The sequence below is a fragment of the Alternaria ventricosa genome, assembly GCF_023758065.1.
Source record: "Alternaria ventricosa strain BMP 2768 chromosome Unknown scaffold_14, whole genome shotgun sequence".
Taxonomy (NCBI): domain Eukaryota; kingdom Fungi; phylum Ascomycota; class Dothideomycetes; order Pleosporales; family Pleosporaceae; genus Alternaria; species Alternaria ventricosa.
This window is the reverse complement of record NW_026055694.1, coordinates 801,523-825,683: the sequence shown is the minus strand read 5'-3', so window position 1 is coordinate 825,683 and position 24,161 is coordinate 801,523. Positions and strand designations below refer to the sequence as shown.

At 53.4% G+C, this 24,161-nt stretch overlaps 9 protein-coding genes across 9 annotated transcripts; 6 read left to right on the top strand and 3 right to left on the bottom strand.

Moving 5' to 3' along the window:
- Positions 1-93: 93 nt before the first annotated feature.
- Positions 94-862, bottom strand: J4E93_007845 (uncharacterized protein; the record flags this gene model as incomplete). Its single annotated transcript, XM_049345749.1, has 1 exon — positions 94-862. A coding segment is annotated over one exon (769 nt), but the record flags the coding sequence as incomplete, so codon positions are not given.
- Positions 863-3,123: 2,261 nt separating this feature from the next.
- Positions 3,124-6,193, top strand: J4E93_007844 (uncharacterized protein; the record flags this gene model as incomplete). Its single annotated transcript, XM_049345748.1, has 3 exons — positions 3,124-3,729; positions 3,787-5,013; positions 5,066-6,193. 3 exons carry the CDS (start codon positions 3,124-3,126, stop codon positions 6,191-6,193), a joined length of 2,961 nt encoding a protein of 986 aa, XP_049197275.1.
- A 2,155-nt stretch (positions 6,194-8,348) lies between these two features.
- On the top strand, positions 8,349-9,957 carry J4E93_007843 (uncharacterized protein; the record flags this gene model as incomplete). The annotated part of the gene is made up of 3 exons (XM_049345747.1): positions 8,349-8,722; positions 8,773-8,885; positions 8,939-9,957. 3 exons carry the CDS (start codon positions 8,349-8,351, stop codon positions 9,955-9,957), a joined length of 1,506 nt encoding a protein of 501 aa, XP_049197274.1.
- A 486-nt stretch (positions 9,958-10,443) lies between these two features.
- Positions 10,444-11,332, top strand: CHOL2 (Phosphatidyl-N-methylethanolamine N-methyltransferase; the record flags this gene model as incomplete). The annotated part of the gene is made up of 5 exons (XM_049345746.1): positions 10,444-10,483; positions 10,541-10,580; positions 10,629-10,645; positions 10,750-10,855; positions 10,933-11,332. 5 exons carry the CDS (start codon positions 10,444-10,446, stop codon positions 11,330-11,332), a joined length of 603 nt encoding a protein of 200 aa, XP_049197273.1.
- Positions 11,333-12,010: 678 nt separating this feature from the next.
- On the bottom strand, positions 12,011-13,332 carry J4E93_007841 (uncharacterized protein; the record flags this gene model as incomplete). Its single annotated transcript, XM_049345745.1, has 2 exons — positions 12,011-12,687; positions 12,738-13,332. The coding sequence occupies 2 exons, from the start codon at positions 13,330-13,332 to the stop codon at positions 12,011-12,013; spliced, it is 1,272 nt and encodes a 423-aa protein (XP_049197272.1).
- Positions 13,333-14,114: 782 nt separating this feature from the next.
- J4E93_007840 (uncharacterized protein) lies at positions 14,115-14,780 on the top strand (the record flags this gene model as incomplete). Its single annotated transcript, XM_049345744.1, has 1 exon — positions 14,115-14,780. One exon carries the CDS (start codon positions 14,115-14,117, stop codon positions 14,778-14,780), a length of 666 nt encoding a protein of 221 aa, XP_049197271.1.
- Positions 14,781-18,575: 3,795 nt separating this feature from the next.
- On the top strand, positions 18,576-19,457 carry J4E93_007839 (uncharacterized protein; the record flags this gene model as incomplete). The annotated part of the gene is made up of 1 exon (XM_049345743.1): positions 18,576-19,457. The coding sequence occupies one exon, from the start codon at positions 18,576-18,578 to the stop codon at positions 19,455-19,457; it is 882 nt and encodes a 293-aa protein (XP_049197270.1).
- Positions 19,458-19,816: 359 nt separating this feature from the next.
- J4E93_007838 (uncharacterized protein) lies at positions 19,817-20,740 on the top strand (the record flags this gene model as incomplete). Its single annotated transcript, XM_049345742.1, has 1 exon — positions 19,817-20,740. The coding sequence occupies one exon, from the start codon at positions 19,817-19,819 to the stop codon at positions 20,738-20,740; it is 924 nt and encodes a 307-aa protein (XP_049197269.1).
- Positions 20,741-22,043: 1,303 nt separating this feature from the next.
- Positions 22,044-23,727, bottom strand: J4E93_007837 (uncharacterized protein; the record flags this gene model as incomplete). The annotated part of the gene is made up of 3 exons (XM_049345741.1): positions 22,044-22,900; positions 22,949-23,567; positions 23,617-23,727. The coding sequence occupies 3 exons, from the start codon at positions 23,725-23,727 to the stop codon at positions 22,044-22,046; spliced, it is 1,587 nt and encodes a 528-aa protein (XP_049197268.1).
- Positions 23,728-24,161: the final 434 nt, after the last annotated feature.

The window sequence follows — 24,161 nt, the reverse complement described above, 5'->3', positions numbered from 1 at the left end:
TGCGGATCTGGTCGGGAGTGTAGGCCTTGAGCCATGCGTCGTACTCGGCTCTTCTAGCGACAGTCCTCTCGCTTGCGAGGTGGTTGTAGTGCTTCAGACAGTTAGTATAGTGTGATGCACTGTGAGGCGGACAGGGCTTACCTCAAGCTCAGCGGGGGTCAATTTCTGGAACTCGGCCGTAGCAGCCGGAAGTTGCCCAGTCTTTTGGCCCGGAACACCAGCCAGCTTTTCAGCTAAGAAGACATGGAGAGCAGACAATGACCTGCGGCTTACGGGCTCCTTGAGTGCCTTGGCGCGTAGCTCTCGGAGCTTGACCTTTTGTTGTTCTTCGGGCGTCAAGACCTTCTTGACGCGCTTCTTGGGCGCAGGCTTCTTCGCGGCAGGCTTCTTCGCCTTCTTCTTGGGCGCCGCCTTCTTTGCTGCGGGCTTCTTCTTGGGAGCCGCCTTCTTTGCTGTTGTGGCCGTCTTCTTGGGCGCAGGCTTCTTAGCGGCGGCTGTCTTGACCGCCTTCTTCACTGTCGCCGTGGGCTTGGTGGCGCGCGTAGTTGTAGCATACGACCGGCGGTTCTGGAGAGCAGAGGCGAAGGCGCGTGAGAGGGCGCGCGCATACGGAAGCTGGGCGGCATTGCGGGCGAGGAGGGTGCGACCGAGGGTGCGGGCGAGCTGCGGCATGTCGTGTGGGGAGGCCCTGGGGGCGTCGGCTGCCAAGCGGCAGAGTGCGCCGGCCAGCATCGTGGGAATTGGCGGGCGTGTCGTCGGGGCGCGTGGTGGTGGAATTGACGAGCGGCGGCGCAGCTCTGGGCGGGCAATTGACGGGGTGTTTAGGCGTTGCAGCGTCGGCGGTGTAACGAGAGGTTGGGAGCTAGAGAGACTAGCAGGAACGTCATCTAAGGAGGGCGTAGTCAGGCACGCTCTGCATCTGCATCCTCTACCCCACCATCGCGAAGTCACTGTGCCATCACCGTCGCCAATGTCAATGCGCCAGGGGCCACATATCTTTTTTCAAGCTACGACCAGGTCTCATGTATATACAGTCTATTGCGCAAACATGCACGCTCAGCACATCGCATTTATATCAACTACTTGCTTATATCACCTTGTAACTGTTGTCATGTTAGCGAATCATCTGCATAGTATTGGGGAAGCTCATACCTCCACGGGTGGTCCTCGTCGCCGTACTGGATGGCCTCCATCCAGTCCTTCATCTGCTGTGCAATTGGGCCGGCTTCGACGTGGTCTTCCAGTCCGCAGTCGACAAGCTGTCCCTTCCAGCTGATCTTGCGCACCGGAGCGACAATGGCAGCAGTACCCGCACCGAAGATCTCCATCATGCGTCCCTCGTTGGCAGCGTCGGCCACCTCCTTCATGGTGAACTTGCGCTCTGATACGGTCCAGCCCTTGGGCACCAGTCGTTCCCGCGCAAGCTCGAGGATTGAGTCGCGTGTTACTCCCTCAAGAATGGTTCCGTCAAGAGGCGCAGTGAGCAATTCTGGCTTTCCGGTCTCCTTGTTCTTGATGGCTGCAAACAGATTCATGGTGCCGACCTCGGTGATGAACTCTTCCTCGCCAAACAGCCACAAGTTCTGATGGAAACCGCGGCTTGCAGCCTGCATCTGCGGGACGATGCAAGGTGCGTAGTTGGCACCAAGCTTCTTGTCTCCAACACCTCCAGGCCATGCGCGCACAGCGTAGTCTGTAGCCTCGAGCGAGATAGCCTTGAATCCGGTTGGGTAGTATGGGCCGACAGGGGAAGCGATCACGTAGAGTAGTGCAGACGCGGGAGGGCCGACGCCGAGGGTGCGCTGTGTGCCGATCATAGTTGGACGAAGGTAGAGAGAGTAGCCTCGCGCACTGGTATGGTCAGAGTGTGTTATAGCCAACAGATGATTCAGACTGAACGTACTCAGGAACGAAACGCTCATCCTCCTTTACAAACTTGCCGATGAGCTCGATCAAGGCGTCAGGGTCAAATGTGGGCAATGCAATTCGCGCCGATGACTTGTTCAGCCTGGCCATGTTCTTGTCCGGCCTGAACAGCCTGATGTTGCCGCTCTTGTCCTTGTAGGCCTTCATGCCCTCGAAGCACTCGAACGCATAGTGGAAGACGCACGTCGCGGGGTCGAGACTAAGGTTTTGGTAGGGAGTAATGCGTGCTGGCAGCCATCCTTCTGTTGCTGTCCACTCGAGCGAGAGCATGTGATCTTGAATACGTGTTAGATGTAAACTTTGGTGCCATTGGAGCTGTTACCAGAGAAGTTGCGGCCAAAGACAAGTTCTTCATGCGGCAGCAGATCCTTGGGTGTCGTCGTCTTGGTTATGGAGAGCTTGGTCGGGTCGATATCCTGTATCTTCTCGCCGACAGACTTGTCAGCATGAATGCTGTAGGGTCGCTGGGTCCGACATCGCAGCGAGGCGCTGAGCGGTGCTACAGGCGAACGGAAGGCGCCACGGGACAGGCAAGAGAGCAATCGTGAAGACCGCTGCGGAAGCATTGTGAGGGATGCAGTGCAAGCGGAGAGGGTGGGGCGAGAAGAGAGTTGGTGCAGGTGGTGGATTCCAGAGTAATAATTATTTTGGGCTACAAGACCGAAGCTGACCGCAGCCTGGAGATATCGGACCTCGCGACACAGTCGCGACAGTCACCTCCGATCGCGCACTGCACCAGCCACCGAATAGGCAACCGTAGGGCGCAATTGACATCTGAATCATCTTCAGCGCGGATATCTGAGGTTATTCGCGTGCTTGGTATCTTGGCCGTGCTGCACTCACGCTGCCCATGTGTGCTGCGTGCGCTCACGTCATGCAAGGCGGGAGACTAGAGACGGCCCTGGCATCCTTCTCCACAGCTCGCGTGGGGGAACTAACACTTGGCTTTGTCTATCAATTGACTTTTGGGTCTCCGCCATCATACCGACGAGTCTAGACATTGCGCGACTCCTTGGTGATTATCCCAGGACATTTTGCGGAAAGAGCGACCCGAATGTCTTGATCCTCTCGGCAGTTCCAGCTGTCTGTCTCAGATCTCACGCGCATACCAACACCGCCCACGCCAACATCACAGTCCATGACGCCCTCGCTCGACTCCCACAGTATCGCCGCGCGCGCGAATAGACCACCAGCACCATGTTCTCCAACGCCCTAAAGTCCTTCACTTCCAACATCTCGAGCAACTACACCCTCAGCCCCCAGCCCACGTCGTATTCAGGGCCATGGAAGATATACGACGCGAAGAAGAAGTCGACGGGGAAGGCGGCATCTGTCTTTGTGTTCGAGAAGAAGTCGTTGGAGCCACCAGCTGGCGCAGGTTTCGGTGGGCGCTCAGCGGCTTCAGGACTCAAGCGGGCGCATGAGGAGGTCGTGGAGAGACTCAAGAAAGAGGCCAGTTCCTTAGCTCGGTTACGGCACCCAAGCGTATTGGAGTTGGCGGAGCCAGTCGAGGAAACCCGTGGCGGCGGCCTCATGTTCGCGACAGAGCCCGTCACCGCATCGCTCGCTGGCCTGTTGCAAGAAAAAGACGAGCAGGAGAAGGCAGGCGGTGTTGGAGGACGCCGCAGCCGATACGTCATCGAAGAAGCCGATGGCCAGAAGCGAAGACGCGAGCTCGAAATCGACGAGCTCGAGATACAGAAAGGGTTGTTACAAATCGCAAAGGGCTTAGAGTTTCTGCACGAGAGCGCTGGACTGGTGCATGCGAATTTGACCCCGGACGCCATCTTCATCAACGCTAAAGTAGGTAGCCACAATGCTACTCAATCTTTACCAACACTTTGCTGATCACCGTGACAGTCTGATTGGAAAATCTCAGGTCTTGGTTTCTCAACACCTCCAGAGAACTCGACGAAGCCCACCTCCGTTACGCCCATCTCGCTCTCAGAAGTCCTCAACTACGATGCCCGCCTGCCTCGACACGTTCAGCTGAACATAGACTACTCTTCGCCCGACTTCGTCATGGACAACAACATAACTCCTGCGGCAGACATGTTCAGTCTGGGCATGCTCATCATCGCACTATACAACTCGCCGCACAAGAGCCCGTTGGATTTCAATGGTAGTTCCTCCTCCTACAAGCGGACGTTTTCTTCGTCTTCCTCGGTTCCAAGTAAGACGAACAACTTCATGTCTTCGCAACCGTTACCGCGAGATGTCGTCAACGGCGTTCTAGATCGCTTGATAACACGGCGGCCGGCGTCGCGCATGGATGCACGAGAGTTTCAACAAGCACAGTACTTCGACAACATCCTAGTATCCACGATCCGCTTCCTTGACGGACTCCCTGGGAAGACACCCAATGAGAAGTCACAGTTTATGCGTGGTCTGCCGCGTATCTTGAACCAGTTTCCCAAGTCTGTACTTGACAAGAAGATACTACCTGCTCTACTTGAGGAGATGAAGGATCGGGAGCTTCTCACTCTGATACTTCAAAACGTCTTCAAGATCATTACTATGCTTCCATCTGGCAAGCGAGTATTTACCGAGAAGGTGATACCCAAGCTGCGAGAGACATTCTTGAGTGCCCCGGCTGCGAACCCAAAGGCCCCAGTTCAGGAGAGGGACAGCCTGAAAGAAGCTGGCCTCATGGTGCTTCTTGAAAACATGCAGATCGCTGCTGACAATTCGAGCGGCAAAGAGTTCAAAGACGATATTCTTCCAATTATTAACCATGCGCTCGAATCGCCTACTCATTCGCTAGTCGATGCAGCTCTGCGCACGCTGCCTATTGTTTTGCCGATACTAGACTTTTCAACTGTCAAGAACGAGCTGTTCCCTGTGATTGCTAGCATCTTTGCGAAGACGAGTAGTATGGGTATCAAGATTCGCGGTCTAGAGGCTTTTAAGACACTCTGTGGTGGAGGAAATGATCAGCAGGACGACGTTCAAGGTGATGGCCTTACTGGGATGGTAGCAGCCCCCAAGGCGAAGAGCTCGAATGTCTCAATTCTCGACAAGTACACCATTCAAGAGAAGATTGTACCGCTACTGCGTGCCATCAAGACGAAGGAGCCTGCCGTTATGGTATGTCAACACAAACAAACAAGCCATGAGCAACATGCTAACACATTGACAGATGGCAGCACTCGACGTCTTCAAGGCTATCAGCCACCAAGTTGACAGTGACTTCCTCGCTATGGATGTACTCCCCATCTTGTGGTCGTTCAGTCTAGGACCGCTGCTCAATCTGCAGCAATTCCAAGCGTACATGAACCTCATTAAGACGACATCCGCGCGTGTCGAAAACGAACAGACGCGCAAGCTGCAAGAGCTCGGCGCAAACGGGTCCACAGCAACTACACGCAACGAGTTCATGTCATTTGGCGGCCCATCAGCGACCAACGGCTTCGATACTAGCAACGGGAATGGAGACACGGATTTCGAAGCGCTCGTACGTGGAGGACAGCAAGGTCCATCAGGTGGTACAGACATGCTAGTTGGAGACCCATGGGCGAACGCCTCCGCATCAGCTTCATCCTCCACGATCCTCCCCTCGCGCCCATCCACCAACCGAACCAGATCCAACAACGCATCTCCAGCCCCAACCTTCTCGTGGTCCACGCCTCCCGTTTCTCCACCACCAAACACCAGCCTCGGCGCCCCGAAACCACAAGGCAGGGCCATAACTCCAGACAACACACTAAACACACTCAACTCCTCGTTCCCCGCTCTTAGCGCGGCAAACCCAGGCATCGGTAGCTCATCATTCACTCAACAACAGGCAATCCGACCAGCCATGAGCATGAACAACATGGTATCCCCTACAACGACAACACCCTCCTACACAAACCCCACACAGAGCGGAGGCATCGACTGGAGCAAAGCAAGCGGCAGCACAACAATGTCATCCTCAAATACCTGGGGTAACAACACAAACACAACGAATTCGCTATCGAGTTTCCCTTCTATAGCTCCACCGCCCTCACAACCACGCACGCAATCTCCTTACTCGTCGTTTAGCATTGCGCCTCCGCCGGCTAAGCCAGCGGGTACGGGGTCTTTTGGTATTGCGCCGCCGCCAGTGGGGAGTCGGACGGCGAGTACGGGGGGTGGGATAGGCATGGGGATGAATAGTATGGCGAGTTTGAGGGCGCAGACGCAGAGTCAGCAACAGCAACAACAACAACAACAACAACAACAGCAGCAACAGCAGCAAAACCAGCAACAGATGAATTGGGGAAGTGGAGGCGATAGTTTGATCTGAGAGGATCGTAGATGTGCGTGTGGATGTGGGAATGGAAAGAGTAGTCTTTTGTGGCGTATTAGCGGGCGTCTGATTTTCTGGAGATGTGGTAGATTATGCAAGAGATGGTAAGTGATACAAAGTATCCACTAGAACGTATTGAACAGACGGATATCAAGCCGTTGTACACTCACAACCACCGTGTACGGGAAGCACTCAGAAAAACCATGTTCATTCTTGCGTGACACCCTATTTCTTAGTCTGAGACCGCGTGGTGGCTACTCGTACTCTAGACGCGACAGCCCTTTTCTCCACGTATCTAGCCCATGCCCTACCCACGACTATGCTCTCGACGGCTCCAACGACTATCTCAAGAACCACGTGCCAGTGGCGTTTCAACGGCGTTACGCGTCATCATTGCCTGGCTAATAAGGTACTACGGAATGAGCCGTCAACGGTTCTTCGATTAAGCGCTTGGGTTACTTCGGGGCTGGTGTTAGTCTTTGACGGGTCGATACGATGCAGAGGAGTTGTGTTGCAAGAATCTGTGAGCTATCTTTCCGGCCATGGACGATGCGACCAAGTGTCCTCAACATAACCGTTAAGTATACGTTCATAATGGGAGCTCTCGACCAGATGCGTGACAGTCAAGAGGACAGCGTTGTGAATAGAAAGACTAGATGCCCGCAATCCGTAGAGCGAGCCGTTGTTGCCTCGTCGACCGGGTGTTCGTTTACTGCGTGGACTTGAGCACCTCTTGTGGAAGTGATACACGGTTCAGAATCCCACAGCTTCACTGAATCTGGAGTTTCTGCCTTGTCGCTCCCTTATATCACCCGAGTGTAGCCTTCCGGTCTACAACTGTAGCGGCTGCGAATGTGAACGCGCACGAGACAGGGTTTCCTCACCAGCTGCCAAGTCGAGATCAGCAATGCGCATAAGCCATGCAGCGCCCAGGACAACAATGAGGACGATCACGCAATCTTGCGTGCGCTCTCGCTTTCGCTACATTGTCGTAAGGCCAACCGTCTGGCAAATCCTGCGTCAAGATGTACGATGCTGCAGGGCGTTGTTTCGGAGTACGATAGTCGGGAGCGTCCACGGCTGTCTAGATAGCGGATCCGTACCCTGCAGGACAATCACCCCTACAACGTGGCCGACACTGTGGTTCTTGCCGTTTCCCTTGCGATATTGAGTTACTCCGATTAGACGGGTTGAACTTCCGAGGGAGGCCCATATTTTGCACGCGACACGGCGTTTGTGTGGCCAGTCGAGATAAGCAAAATCGGAAGGATCAGATGCTGGGTGCTGTGCATTGGCGAGGCTTGGAGGTGGTATTTCGCCCGCGTTATGGCGTAAGCTAAGCAAGCCAAGCCAGGCTTACCGGTGGTGGGATTGAGCTTAGCAATGGAGCTTAGCGGGCGCCACAGTGATGTCAAGCCTGGGAACCTGACTTTTGAGCCAGTACAACGGTGTGCCGATATGAAGAGGGTGTGACAGATACGCAGGAATGCGGCATCGCAGCAGCGCCACCGGTCTGGTTATCTCGAGGATTTGACGATTGACGTAATGAGTCTTCGACAAACGACCTGGTCTATGGCCAGACTCTCCACGTGCGCGACAGTGAGATGGCAGATCTGTGCCGTTGAAGCGGTAGCGATGCGTCGGACGTCACGCTCGCCCGGTACTAATCAACTAATGCGATTAAAGCACACGAAGCGGCACTCGCGGCGCCAGGGCAGAGGATTTCACTGAGATTTCATAGCGTGAGGGCGGGAAAAGACGACAGTGCAGCGGTCATAGCGCGGCGAACGGCTGGTGTTTGTGCGAGTCTTCATAGGCGCGCTCAAACTCGGTAGGCGCCACCAGGCAAAAGCAGTCCCCACTCTTGCGCCTTCCCTGTTCGCCTTCACCGAACTCTCCTCTGCCCCCGCAAGTTTTGGACTAGCTATCCCGGCACCCTAGCTTACGCTCCTCCACTGCTCAACTCCCTGCACCCGCTATCACCTTGCCCCCGCGCATATTTAACGATCTTCCTGCCGCCTCTCCACCGTTTACCCAACCTACTCCAACACTCCCCTGCCCGAGTTTTGAACACGCAATTAATGCTCCCAGAAGCGGCTAACCGTCGTTCTTCCTACTACACTCCTTACAAGAGGTGTATCCGTTGCGTAAAATGGCGTTGAAGTCTCTCTTCGGCGGCAAGGCCTCGCCCGCCGACAACAACAGCCAAAGCAGTAATGAAAAGGTCGCCTTCGAGAAAGAGAAGGGTTACGACGCCGAAGCCCAAGGAGGAATTCTACCTACGTCCACCGACGCCGACTCTGACGCTAGCATCACCATCGGCAGGCAGATTGAACTGGAAGCCAACAATGCTATCAAGTACCGTACTTGCAGCTGGCCCAAGACCGCGGCTCTGTTGTTCTCCGAGTACATTTGCTTGGCTATCATGTCTTTCCCCTGGTCCTACTCGATCCTCGGTCTCGTTCCAGGCTTGATCTTGACTTTCGTCATTGCCGGTCTCGTCCTGTACACGTCCCTGACCACCTGGTACGCGCACTCAACATCCTATCCGCAAACGCCATACTTACACAATCTAGGGAATTCTGCATGCGCCATCCCCAGATTCGCGACGTCTGTGACATTGGTCAGATGCTCTTCTGGAACAAGAAATGGGCCTTTTACGCTACAGCAGTCATGTTCGTCCTGAACAGTAAGCGACCATCCCTGTCAAAGTGCAGCAATCTAGTACTAACTCTTCCCTAGATGTTTTCATCATGGGTCTGCATTGCCTTGTCGGAGCCAAATGGTGGAACACTATCACTGGACACGGTACCTGCACTATCGCCTTCGCTGCGATCACTGCCATTATCTCGTTCGCAGCTTCGCTTCCGCGAACTTTCAGCACCCTCGCTACGCTAGCGACTGCCTCCGCAGGGTTCACTTTCATCTCTGTCATCCTCGCGGCAGCATTCTCCGGTGTTGACGGAAAGCCCGCAGGCTATGACCCCGCTGATCCTCTCAAGGTCTACGCTATACCCCCAGCTGGAACCACTTTCGTTATGGGCATGAGTGCTTTCATGAACATTAGCTATACCTTCATCGGCCAAATCACCCTCCCTAGTTTCATCGCCGAGATGAAGGAACCCAAGGACTTCCCCAAGGCGCTCTGGGCCGTCACCATCTGCGAGGTTCTCGTCTTCAGTCTCGTCGGAGGTGTTGTGTACGGTTACACCGGTACCAACTACATGACTTCCCCGGCCTTCGGCTCCATCTCCAACGAGGTCTACAAGAAGGTATCCTTTACCTTTATGGTACCCACAATCATCTTCCTCGGTGTTTTGTATGCTTCCGTAACAGCCCGCTTTGTCCTGTTCCGCATCTACGGTTCTCAGTCCCGACACAGGACTGGTCACACTATGGCCGGATGGCTCACATGGATCGCAATTCTCGCTGTGCTCTGGGTCTTTGCCTTCATCATCGCCGAGGTTATTCCATTCTTCTCCGACCTGCTCTCGCTTATGAGCTCGCTGTTCGACTCGTTCTTCGGATTCATCTTCTGGGGCGTAGCGTACTTTCGTCTTCGCAGAGAGGCGCATGGACCAAATTTCTGGAAGGTCCGCGGTTGGAAGGGATATGCCGGGTTCTTCTTCAACATCGTACTTTGTCTCATTGGCCTGTTGTTCTTGACTGCGGGCACGTATGCGACTGTCCAGTCTATTATTGACGGTTACAAGGCCGATGGTTTTGGTGGACCTTTCACTTGTGCCGACAACGGTTTGTAGACGTTGAGTTCGTCGGAGGTCGTTGGCCAGGACGCCATCGTGTTGGACCTAGTAGAATCTTGGCTATGATGGATAACAGCGATTATGCTGGGCTTGTCTGGTCGGAAATACACGGTTAATTAGGGCGTTGTTTGAATTTCTCATCATTAAGAGACATGGTATACCCCGCAGTAATGGCTGCAGAAGCTGAACGCGTTGTGACAGAGGTCAAAACTGCGTAGTTTCAGCAATAAAAACTAAAACAATACAATCGTACACGAACACATTGCAAGGTTGCCGTTAGCCGATAATGCGTGAGGCGCTCTTTCCGCGATTGCTGAACACGCGGATTAGCGAGACGTCATAGCTCCACATGTTCATCTGCCGGGCAAGCTGTCAACACCTAGGCATCCCCCACAGCTTTCGCATGTTGGAACTGACACTCTTCTTACACTGACTGCTGTCGTAATTTGATGCTTTGTAGCTTACCGGAGCTTTCCCACTACCATGACTTCGTATATTGACTTCAGCAAGCCCAGCTTGTGGGGTAAGTGCCAACATCCAGATCCCCGCAGCCGCGGATGCGACAGCTAACATGTGGCAGTGTCTGCGGCGAGCATCGTGTTCAACCCTACATTCTGGAAGTAAGTGCAATCGACCATTCTCCTTCACAGACACTAACAGAGTTTCAGCATCGCTGCGCAGCAAGGTACATAACCTCATCATCGCTTTTTACGGCTATAGCCGAGCCTCGGGAGGCTGCTGGGTGTCCCAGAGCAGAAGACGGAAACAAAGAAGGCTAACACAGTCCAGAATATCACAACAAAGTTATCACAAAGCTCTTTGGTGGCAACGCGCGACTTGGATGCTATGCGCTCGCCGTAACCATCTTCTCGCTGGGTATCTTCCGAGACTACCTGTACGTACAAGGCTACCACTGTCTCCAGACATGGACCTTTGCCCGAGCGAGTCGATATACTGACTGTTCATCCTCAGTTACAATGAAGCTCTCGCCGACCAACCCACGCACCCAACCCTCCTAGCCCCCGCCATCAAGTACTCCGCGATTCCCCTCTTCGCCATGGGAAACACCCTCGTCCTGACCTCCATGTGGGCCCTCGGTGTCACCGGAACCTACCTTGGAGACTACTTCGGCATCCTGATGGACGAGCCCGTGACAACATTCCCCTTCAACGTCTCCAGCTCGCCCATGTACCACGGCTCAGCTATGTCCTTCTTGGCCACAGCTCTCTGGTACGGAAAGCCAGCAGGTATCTTCCTTACCGCAATCGTCCACACTGCATACTCGATTGCGTGCAGATGGGAGGACCCATTCACGGGTATGATCTACCAGAAGCGCGAGGAAGAGAGGGCCAAGGGAAAGAAGGGCTTGTAGATGATGAGATTCTACAGTGGCCGACCCGATACAACAGGATGGTGTGCGGCGCATGGGCTCTCCGTATGGCCTCGCCGAAGCACATGAGAGCGCATTCTGTCTCCATCCGTACACGCGTGGATAGCAGAGGAGAAGAAGGTGAGGCAGCTTGTCTTTTCAACAAGACAGTGGAGCAGAGGGTATTAAACTGCCAATGGGTGGAGAGGTATACGTAGCAGCATACAAAAGTTCAGTTGATTTGACATGACATGATAGCCCAAAGCGACAACACCCCAAGCAACCTTTACTTTCATCTCCTACTGGTAGGTACAGTATCTCATGCAATCAGCTCGCGTCTCGATTCCTGTTTCTGATTTGATTGGTTGTCCATTCACACGATTCCATCTCATTCGCGATTCAATCCACACAGGCTGTCAACTCAAGCACGTGGCGGCACAGTTCTCCCTTGCAGCTCGGGTAATACAATATATAGTGAACAGCGAGTTCGTCACCATAACAATCTCTAGAGCAATAAATTAAATTCCTCAAATCTTTCAGTGTGCACTCTAATATGTGCAAAGTAGCCAACCTGGTATACAACACCTCTGATAACCACCTCTTTCCATGTCTGTCTAAGACACGCAGTCCACCAAACGCCATGCTTCCCAAACCATTACGTGGTATTAAAAGAAAGAAAGATCAAACCTCCTGCGCGGTACCAACTCTCGAGTGCATAGAACTCGGCGGGTTCCCAGCATGTGGCGCGCCATTACGATTCAACACACCCAACTCACTCTCATCCACACTGTGCCCATTCGCAGTACCCTGTGCATCCGCACGTCTCCTGAGCGCAGTCTCACTGCCTCCATTCCTGCTCCAACCCTCTGTACCGACGTAGCTACCCCTACCAACACCGATGCCCCACGCGCGATCGTAGCTCCTAGGTCCCCAGGCCCATCCCGCACCCCGTGTAATGGGCAGATGATACCAACGGAACGAAAACCACGCACACGTCACACCAATCAGCGTACCAAACAACATGTCAAACCCGAAATGGCGGAAATCGGTAAAGCGGGTGCTTGTTATGTAGATGGCGGCGCAGATGGGGACCAAGATGAGGACTAAGGTGTAAACGGGTGGAGCGGCGTTTTGGTAGCGGATGGGTACTACGGCGTCGTCGTTGTAGGAGGTTGGGGATGAGAGGGACGAGTCTTGTTTGTGGATGGGGAGGGTGGCTTGTTTCTTGAGGTTGGAGGGGGAGACGGCGGAGGTGTGGGCGGGGTTTGTGGAGAAGGGGCGGTGGGGGAGGAAGGGGATTGCGACGGAGAATTTGGAGGCGAGGAAGAGGGTTAGGTAGAGGAGGCCAGCCCAGGAGACTAAGAGTTGGTTAGTGGGTTGTTTGAAGAAAAGGGAGGGGGATGCTTACAGCTGGAATGGCCGCTGGGGAAGGACTTGAAACCGTCTTTGAGAATGTCGTTGTCGGTGTTCCGGCAGATTCCTGAGGTGACGAGTACCCAAGCTGGATTGAATTCCTCATCAACAACAGGGTTGACAGCGAAGTCCCGGATGCGTCTCAGGTCTGGGTCACATCTTGACAGAAGATCCGGTCGCGGCTTTCCGAAGAGGTTCTTCATGCCCTGTGTGATGAGGAATGCCGTCGCAAGCGAGAGCGCAAGACCCATCCAGCCGGTGTTCCATTCCCAGAGCTTCCTCCTCCAAATGAGCGACTTGGGTGTTCCGCGCTCGGCGGTTGGTCCAGGGACCCAAACAAGGCACACGATCATGACGATGGCGGCGGGCGCAATGAGGGAGACTACCACGAGGAGCCATGTCGGTATCATTTCGCTAGTCTGGTACGGGTACGATATCGAGAGGTCGACTGGCGAGAAGGGTCGTCGAAAGGGCTCGACATATTCCCAGCCGCCGGCGATGGCTGCAATGGCGATGATGACGATCCAGTCGAAGACGTAGGAGAGGACGAGGCGAACCGACGGCACGCCGACGCCTTTGATAGTCCTCATGTTTGCGAGAGTGGGTGTCTAATGACGACAGACGGAGAAGAGAAGAATGCAAGTCAAGTCCAGACAATAGATCAAAGGGACAAGCGCATTAAGGCGGCTAGAGAAGGCCAAGACAAAGGCGAAAGTCTAGCGTTGGGTGACGCTGTGCGACGGTATTACAAAGATACGGTATACGGTATGCTGCGGTCGGTGTTGACGTGTATGGCGCCCACCGAATAGAAGAAGAAAGAACAACTAGGACGTGTAAAGATTACGAGGCAGGCACGGGAGCGGAGGGCAAAAGGGTGAAGGGGCACGCGAGCATGGCCAAGGCCCAGGCTGACGGTTTGAGGCTGTGTGTGATGGGCGCTGGGCGTTGGTCTTGATCGTCCGGATGTCTCAGCTGGCGCCCAGAGCGCCCCAAACAGTGACATTTCCTTATTGCGCCGGCCTGACTTCGGTGTCCGAGGCTTGCACCAGCTGTTCGACCGCGCGGTCCGCAGACATGTTCACATAAACATTGAAGATGATAATAAGATAGAGTTTGGCATGTATTACGCAGATGCACGATGATGTCTGTCAAGATGTTAGTCGATCTGGGGGCCGGGATGGCAGCTAGCCGCGCGATGGGGAGCGCCACAGGGAAGTCTCCGCATCTCCGCCCACCACGTCATTTTTAGATTTGCAGCCAGAATTGCGCGTACTCGAATGCGCAGCCCTCGCGATCGCCCAACACGCCCAGAATACCGAGCATACCGACACAGACGCCCGGCACTTCCGACCAGCCTCACGCGCAGCCCACCATGGCGCTTCCAGCACCAACCATCGATCTCCTCCTCAACCTCATCGACACGCGCCCGCAGTCCATCCTCTCCTCGCTCGAGCAGCACCCGCATCTGGCCTCTGCACGCGATGCACACGGCTACTCGCTAGTCCATGCCGCAGCCTCGTACAACCAACTCGCCGTGCTGCGCGACCTGGTCCAAAAATACAATGCCGACGTCAACATCACCGACGAGGACGGCGAAACGCCCCTCTTTGCAACCGAGAAGACCGAAGTAGCGAAATGTCTTGTTGAGGAATTAGGCGCAGACACAAAGATACAAAACCAAGAGGGCCAGACAGCAGAAGACAAGATTGGCGAAGAAGAGGGCGAGACACACGAAGTATACCAGTATCTCAAGAGTCTACGCACCGGCGATGAACCAGCTGCACCGGGTGTCATAGAGACTGAGGGTGTTCACCCACCGCCCCCACTACCCGATGGTGTCAAGGTCAATGTAGGCACCATGGAAGAAGATGCTGTCGATGCGCCGGATCCTGAGATACGGAGGCGCATTGAGGAGCTCGCGGCGCGGGAAGATTACGATTCTGAAGAGGTGCAGGCGCAATTGAGGGAGCTGGTGCAGGATGTTGTTGGCGGCATGGGTGCTGATGGTGACAGGAGTGTTAGGCGGAGGGTGGATTGAAGAGACAGGAGATGATGTGCAGTGGGTGCACATGTGGTTGACTCGTCACCCGCGCAACACCACACATAACATCGTCGAACACGAGAGATAGGTCACTCTGCGCCGATTCTCGCCTGACTTGCCCTGGAAACAGTTCAGCACACACGCTGTGCGCACAGCCTCTCGAGATGGTATGCCTGAAGCTACCATGTTCGTCTACAACTGGCACAACCCAACGGTGGTATATTTCCAGCAATGCAGAGGGGCAATTGTATACCAGACTGCCTCCCATAGATGATCTACAAAATGTACATCTCATGGTCCCCACATTGCACCGTCCCAATCTGCATCTTCTCTTGTTCCCCTCCGCCCACTTGATCACTATTCAAAATCTCGATCCTCAAATCTCGATTGCAAGAATATCCACTTACCCAATGCAGCAACTTCCATTCCACCGTTGATTGCGGCAGAATCAGGATTTTGTAGGCCTACTCGGAGTATGTCTCTTTTCATACAGCGGTTCGGTCAAATGCACCGACCTTGGTACACCCATCCGGTCCGTCTGCGTTAGGCAACCTCGCTCTTATGCGCGGATTCCAGCCGGCGACATCGGCGATCTCTGGATTAAGGACAATGGGTGCGATCTGAAGCATCTGTGAGAGATCGGAGGAAGGCACTGCTTACACATACTCGCGTAATCCGACGTGCGAGCGTGAAAGGGCCGTTCACGACGGTAATAGTCTTATCCACACGCAAAACCACACCATCGGGTACAAGCATAACCCATCCGCAACACCAAGCGCACCGAGAACAACGTCATAACGGCCCCATCTGTTACTCCAAGAGGCAACAAACCGCAAAAACCATGGATTCCAGTCGCTCTTCTTCGGACTTATTATTCTCACCAAGACGCACTGATGCCCCTTGACCATTTGCCATTTCCGCTTTATTCCCACAAAAACCCGCGTCTGTGCCGCCTTGTGTTTGGACCGGGGAACACGGCCATGCTCGGCAAGGCATCGGCATTCCCATAATTTTTCGCAAAGTGGGGCGTCTACTCTTACCCGAACACCCATACCCTATCCTCCTCTCGGATCGCTCCCTTGTTTCAACGTTGGCTTGGCGTCTTCGCCACAATCGTTCCCTTTGTTGCCACTTCACCTCCACGGTCTCCACCCGCCACCCTTTTCGGTCAAATCTGCTATAAGGCTGCCTGCATGGGGAAGGAAAGGCCAAAAAGTGTTGATTCTAGTCGGTCAATTGCGGTGCTTCTCGGGGGCATTAAGTGAATCCTTCGGTGAGTTAAGGTGATGGGTGGATGGAGAGAGGGGTTTGGGGGGCGAATGGGCGTGAGACGTGTGGGTTTGTGTGAAGAGATTTGTGAAGGATGGGAGAGGGAAAGGTAAAGTATCTGCTTTCTTTTCTTCTTTCTTTGGGTGAGATTGGGATGTTGGTTCATTGGTAATGTCTGCATATGCGTACGCGGCTTGACCCTTCTCCTCCCGTCCAGAACTGCTCTTTCCGCCTTCCTGTACCGTGTCTCTGCACCGAAGACCTGCGACTCCCGGTTCAAACGGCTATCATAGCGGGCCCTCTCTGATATGCACTATGCATTACCCTGTTCGGGGTGTCTCGCGTACATCTCTGTGTCAGAGCCCCGTTTCCTCCATGCCAAACTCGGTTCGCCATGTCATCCAGCATCATCAGTACCGAATTCTCAGATTCCCACCCCTAATTCCCCCCAAAGAGGTAACTTCTGATACCCCACCGTAGAACACAGTCGCACTTCGCACTTTTTGTCGAACTCCTTCGCACTTCTTCGCACTATTTGTCGCACTCCTTCGCACTTCTTCCAAGGCTCGCACTTTCTCCCTAATCTGGCGCTACCCCTGCCTCCGCGGAAGCAAACCTCATACGATATCTGGTCGTTGTATTGGAACACCGCGCTACTTCTATGTTCTAGATCTTTTTTGCTACCGGGTTGGGAAAGAGAAGAAGAGTGTTGATTGTAGCCAAGACAGCGGGCCGCAACGGGTATGCAAGGGGATGTTTCTGCATTAGGGGGTCGTTGGTACAAAACGTTAGTGTGCTAAAGTACAAGAAGGTCTGTGTGATTTGGATATGGAGGCACCCATCGGGGAAAAAAGTCGGAGTTCTACTTTTTGACCCAGACGTCTACATGACCTTGGGATTTCGTGAACTTGTGTTTTTACGCTAATGTAGACCGCAGCGCATCTGTTCATTGATCACTTCCAATTCAATATGCTCTCTTCGCATGGCCCAGCAGCCGTTCAGCTTCCGCGGCAGAAATACTTCGCGCAATAGATAATCTTTTTGTTCGAACACCCGGTCATCGTTGTGGTGCTCCTCCTCCGGAACACCGATACCCTCAGTCTCCAGCATGAAGGCCACGAACCCATACTTTGCCGCGTATGCCTGGGTGTCCTCGAAAGATATCTCATGCGTAGCTAACGGCGCTTCACAACGCTGCTTGTAGTTGCTGAGCTCGAAACGCTGATTGATCTCTTCCCAGAAGTCCTCCGAGCTTTTAAGTGTTCCCACTTCGCAAAGAGAATGTAGTGGTAAGCTATTCGGTGTATGGTCTTTTCGTCTGCTCTATACGAGTAGTAGAAGCACCCGTCACGGTCGCCACTGTTCTCCTCGACAATTTTGTATAACAACCATGCATGCCAGTTCGTCTCGTTGGTGTAATTCGGAGACTGCCTTTGCCAAAAGCCACTCCTGACGTATGAATAGAGCCCGTCGAAGGCGGGGGCATTATTCACAGGCTTGTAGAGATTTGTATCCAGATACTTCCTGACGAAAGTGTCCCACCACGGCTTGACCAAAGATGATTCTCGCCACTCGTCAAAAGCGGGATCAGTATAGGAGTACCCGAGAGAGGCGACGATCTTGCCTCTGTCTTCATACTGCTTGCGCACTGAGCGCTTTCGCTGTCTGGAGGTAATGGCAGAGCTGCTTTGCGCCATCTGCAGCTGATCGTGGCTGCGAGGCTTTCCGGAAGGATAATATCCGATTGCTGTCTAGGTCAACAACGATCTTGGGACTGCTCGTAGCCACCGAATACATACCTTCTTGTCGGGCGTTTGTTTCGGTGTCCTGTAGTGTGGGAGTTTGAGGTTATCGAGTAACTCAAAGTCTCAGTGACGGTTAGGTGTAAAAGGATCTATCATGATGTGGGCAATATAGGTATGTAAAGGTGAGATTGGTCTATGTAGAAGCTGGCAAAAGCCTGCACGCCCACCTTCACCTATCAAATACCCAGAAACGCCAGAAGTGAAGTGTCTGCTTGATGACATATGTTCAGCATATTAATGTATGCTCAGTCCTACATCGTGCGTTTGGACAGCGCTCGTGGTAAATTAGATACCCACCGATGTTGGTGGTTTTCCAACCATTTCAGAATTTATTCTATGCCATACGTCTTCGATGACACTATCCTTGGAAGGTCGAAGATAGATTCTTGGATGCACAGTGTTCTAGTGAATGAACAACGTGCCGTGCGTACCCATGTGCGCAGTGGACCCAATCCTACCTAGCGCTAGCGCAGCCGCGGGTGGCGATCTCTTTAGTCAGCCACTTGAGCAGCCCTACGAGTCTTGCGAATTCACGCCAATCTTCAATCACCATACGACCTTCCGCCCCACGCATCGCGGCTACCTATACGAAACCTACACGACTATACGGCAATATCCTCGAGATCCGCTGTGATTTCACACCGTACGCGCGGCGACCGTCTCGTAACCGCATTACCCTCTACGCCAAATCACCGTCGACACCACCACAACCACAACCATGGGCAAGGCTGAAGCGGGCAGTACAAAATGGGTGGCCAACAAGATGAAGTCAAAGGGCTTGCAGCGCTTGCGCTGGTGGTGTGAGCCGTGCCAGAAGCAATGTCGCGACGCCAACGGCTTCAAATGCCACGTTCAGAGCGAGGGCCATGTCCGAAACCTGCAAGTTGTCGGCGAGGACCCTAAGAAGTACATTCAAGGCTTCAGCAACGACTTCCAAAGGGATTTCGTCAATCTTCTGCGGACAGCACACAACGAGAAGTGGATCGGCGTCAACAAGTTCTACAACGAGTATATTCGAGACAAGGAACACGTTCACATGAACGCTACTAAGTGGAGTTCGCTCACCGAGTTCGCCAAACACCTGGGGCGCGAGGGCATCTGTCATGTCAAGGAAGACGAAAAAGACGGATTGATGATTGCTTGGAGAGACACCTCTGTCGCGGCTTTGAACAGGCGCAACGAGATCGCAGAGATGGAGGCTGCTGAGGCACGAAGCGGTGCGGGCGAAGACAAGATGCTGAAGAAGATGGCGAAGCGTGCACAAGAAGAAGTCGAGGCTAAGAAGGCTATCGAGGCAAAACGAGCGGCGGCACAAGCAGCAGTACAACAGCAGGTTACTCCACCAGCCGAAGGAGCGTCCCCAACGGAAGAGAAGAAGGCTGAATCGCCTGCCGACGAACAAACACAAGGAGATGAGAAGACCGATGCTACGGAGCCAAAGGCTGATGCAGCGCCTGTCAAGCTCAGTTTTGGGTTGAAAGCAAAGGCTGCACCAGCGAACAAGGCCGGACTTGGTCAGATGAAGAGCCAGAGCATCTTCAAGCGGAAGAAGGACGACGCGACAGCGGAACAAAAGCCTGTGAAGAAAGTCAAGTTATGAGCGAGGGTAGGACGTGATTGATTTTCAACATGCATAGCGCGGCGTTTGGGTCAACATATTATGGCAATGCAATAGGATTTGATTTGCCGAGAGGGCATTCACAGTATCGACTTTTGCTGCTGTTGCCATCACCGGCACTTCGCCTATATCCCGGGAAGAAGACCACGCCATTTCGCATTCTTCTGTCTAGGGGGTGCACGCGCCACACCATCTCTAACTTAGCGCCATTTCGGCGCGTCTACATCATCGAGACGCGTCTCTCCAATATATACCCACCTCGCCTCTTTTTCCTCCAAACCCAACACCTCAGTCTACAAATTTGTCGCAAATACCTCGCAACCTCGTCTCTTACCGCAAACATGTCGCTCGTCACTTTATCGTCCCTCCCCGACCCAGTCCTCCATCTAATATCCGTATACCTTGCGCCCGATCGGCCCAGTGTCAATGATGTTGAAGAAGGCCAGCAGCCAACACTCTATCGCCATATCATCAACCTTTCATTGACGGCGCACTCACTCAATCGCATTTCCTCCGTACACATTGCGAAGAACATCAGCTTAACAATCGCCAACACGCGTTGGGATCTGTTCCTACGCACTGTCACCTCAAATCCCACCTACGCGTCGACCGTCAAATACCTGAAGATGAGCGAAGGCACAATCGACGACAACTACGGCAAACGTATGGAAGCCATGCTCACAGCGCTGAGTGGATTGGAGGCACTATACGTGCATCACAGCAAACGAAGCCACGCCAACGCCATCCAGCAGCTTCTCACCTCAAAGCCAATACCACTATGGGATACATTGCGCGTACTGCGCTTCAACCACACCAACAGCTGGGGCGAACCGGCCATTGTGCAACTCGATTTCGAGCGCACAGAAACAGGCAAGAAAAATGGACTAGGCATCACAGCTGGCACAGAGCTGCTCACTGGAGAGCTAGAGGATTTAAGCTGTCATAGGTTTCTGGATATACCAGTCATCAGTAAGGTCAAGGTTTCTACACGCGACTTTGAGAACGATGGCGATGACCAGGATGATGCGGATTGGGTGGATGAAGATGAGGAGGGAGAGGCGGATGATGATAGCGATGGTTGGAGTGAGCGCGACTATGAGGATAACAGCGAGGAAAGCGATTGGGATTCAGAGGATGAGAGCGATTACGAAGACGATTGGGAGGCGGAGTATGGGTTCAGTGTACCGAAGGCAGAACCGGCTAAGGATCTGGCGGTTCCCAATACTGCGGTCGTTGTTCCTGGAAGGAGTCTTTTGGACTTTTGAGGGTGGTTGGGACTTGGAGATGTTTCATTGTTGGGTTGAAGAGGCTAAGACTAGATTTCTTGTTGTGTATTATACCATGTTACTTTACTGATTTGTTAGACCGACTCATTTATTGAGTTCACCCATCTACCACGGCAAGATCATTTAATGGTGAGACCCATATCTGGAGCATCGCATTCGAACGTGAAAATCGGGTGGTGGACTTGCTTGCAGGCATATGAGCAAGCTACTAAATTCAGTCTCTAGTATGAGCCGAAAGAGAGATCCACATCGTTGATGTATTGCAATGTATTCCATTTACTATCGGATACTATCGTAAGCTATATATGCATCTCTCAAGCCCCGTTGCATGGAAGCAACCATCTCTACTCTTCGTTTTTTGGTCGACAAGGCAATACAAAAGCCATGCATGCCAGTCAATATCGGTAGTGTATTGACGGTTGGTGCGGGTGGATAATGCCATCGCGTCGCACTTCTCGCCATTGATGATCTGAGTGTACACACGCTTGAACTCTCCACTTTGCTTGTCGTATTCGAAGAAAGGCGAGTCCAAGAAGTGTTTACTGAATCTTTCCTAATGTGGCTTCACTACATCACTCGCGCGCCAGTCGTCGAACGCTTGCTTTCGTCAGAAGCCCAATTGTTCGATGATCAGTGCCTTGTTCTCGTAAGACCTGCGCTTGCGTTTCTTGGTGTCTGTGGGGGCCATGTTGGCGCGCGTTCGTAGGGTATCGTAGGTATTGGAAACAGTTGAAGCCACAGTTGCGATTCTGTCAATCATAAGCGAGAAGGACGTATGTGGCTGCCTAGGTAAAGGTGCAAACGGAGCCTTTGCACAATGGAGCGTGACAAATCGGCGGTCAATGAGACATACCGTATTGAGACATCCCGTGGCTGCTATCGACACGTACGTCGCGTCAGGTCAGATTCCGAGATGCAGTTGTCTTGAAAATGAGGCGGCTAGAAAGAAATAACAGCAACATAGGCTTCTAGGTGATTTGCTTGTATTACATTGTCATTGCTTCGTGCCGCATACAGCAGTTTATGATACGGCCACTTCAGGTGCACCTTAGACAGCCGCCCTTGTGATGATAAAACAGCAGAACAGCGCTTGATATAACAACTATTCTTCTACATCCCATCTCCTCTGCATACCCCACCAAACCCCTCCCAAACCACGACCATCTACCCAGACCCCCTCCCCTTCGTCACCGGATCCCTCCCCGGCACCACAACATCCCTCCAAAGATCCTCATCCTGCTCGTGCCGTGGGATAAAACGCCGTGGCTCCGTAAACATCGTCTCACCGGTGATATGCGGCATGGACATTGTAGTATCTATATTGTTCTGAAATCTCATCAGTTATTAGGGACTCCCTGAGAGGTTTGTGTGGGGAGGAAGGAGGAGGAGGCTGGGCATACTGCTGAGATGGTTGCTGTGGTTCTTCGCCGTAGTAGATTGGGGTTTCGAAGTCGGTGGCGGCGTGGGAGAGGATTGTGGGGTCGATTTCGGGGATTTGCGTTGATGAGGGTGGTTGTGATTGCGATGGTTGTTGGGAGATGGTGGTTTGGGGTGTGGTCATTGTGTTTGTGGGCTGCTGCGACTGTTGTGCGCTGGCATCGACTTCGACGATCTTGTCTTCTTGTACTCTTACTTCGCGGTCGCGCAGACGGCGCATTAATCCCAGAAATTGTGAGTTTTGGAACTTCTCGCTTGTGTTATCTGCTACGCGCTCTAGCAGTCGGCCTGCTGTTGCCGCCATCTCGTCGTCTTCGTTTCTTGGCGGTTGTTCTTGCTTCTGCTCTTCTTCTGGTTTCTGCTCGAAGTGTTGGAGCGGCTCTGGTGTTCTCATGTATCCTGCTGCTTCTAGATCCTGCCATATTTGCTCTTCGCTCATCTGAACACGCGATCCGAGCGGGTATTGTGACATGAGGCGTTGGTTGATGGCTTTGATGAGCTCTTCGGCGCGCGTCTTGACTTCTTGAGGGGCATCGCGATTCACGATTCTTTGGAGCGAGTCGACGATCCATTTCCCTTCGTTCGCATCCTGTACCAGAGTACCGCTCTTCTCTAAGCGATCCATGTTCTCTAGATATGCTACTGCTTCGTCGGTTCGCCCGAGACCGGTTTCGCTCCAGACCTGGATGGCGGAGTAGACAGCTAAGCTCACAGTCAGCACTCGTAGGTGGTTTGACGGACACTACACACCTGGCCGCGTTTCTCGTATCCGTTGAAGAAGAGGATCCATCTCACCCGGCCGGTCCAGATCCAGCGCCTCTTGCGCTGGCTGTGTGTGTACTTGCTCTGCTTCTGCCGTCTCCATCATGTCTTGTTGCGCCTGCGCAAATGCTTGTTCAAAGGCCGCCTCGTCGAAAGCCGGTACGTCGTCCTGGGCGCGCTGCTTCCCTTGCGCGACCTCTGAGACTTGGGCGTTCTGGAAAGTCGGGGTCTGCATGTATGCTTGTCCACCAAATCCACCCATGTTGTATCCCGACATGCCTCCATACGGGGTTTGCTGTAACGCAGGCGCCTGTGCGACCGGAGCCTGCTGCCTCAAGAAGTCCTGATGCCATGCTGACGCTGCGCTCGCGGGCTGCTGTCGCTGTTGCTGAAACGTCTGTGGCGGCGGACTGCTAACATTCAAGCGTTGAAAGTCGGCCGCCCAGTCGGGTGCCTGTGACGCTTGCGCAAACTGGGGAGGAGGTTGCGCGAATCGTGGATCGAAAGGTTGGAAGTTTTGTGTTGGAAGAGGCCGGCCCCCAGCTTGAAAGGCTTCAAACTCGTTATCTAACGCGCCTACATTTGGTCCCGGAGATGATCTAAAGCCCTGCTACCGTCAATATGGCGAAGCGCAAGTTTCGAGAATAAGCACACACCTGCGCCGGTGAATGTCTGCCCACCAAGCGGTCCTGCTGAAGCGTCCGGTCTACGGTCGTGTGCTTCTGGAAGTTTTGCAGGGCATTTGAAGGCCCGCAAAGCTCCGCCATGCTGAATCAAGAAGGAGTAAAAGTACACTAAGAGGGGTATCAACGCATGCTACAAGGAAAGTGAGTGAGAGTTGGTCGAAGTGATGGTGTTGCGGCAACTGAGCGTCATGTTCCCGGAGATCAGAAGCCGACCGCATGCCGAGGCAAGAGGCGTGAGTGGGCCCCACGCGTCAGCCCTAGAGCTGTCAGGCAGGTGCGATCCATGGATGACGCACAAGCACGTGCTACACTCTTCACTTCCAAAATCCTGTGAGAGCGGCAGTCGGTAATACCGCGCGTGGCATCAATGAAGTCGCTTGTCTTCGAGCCGAGATTGTCTGAAATTCCAGCACGTTCTGTCCAGAAGGGGTAAATCTGAACCGATGTAGCACAAGACCGGTGAAGAGCTGGAATTCGTTGAGACGCAGAAGACATGCGCAAAGTGTTACACAGCA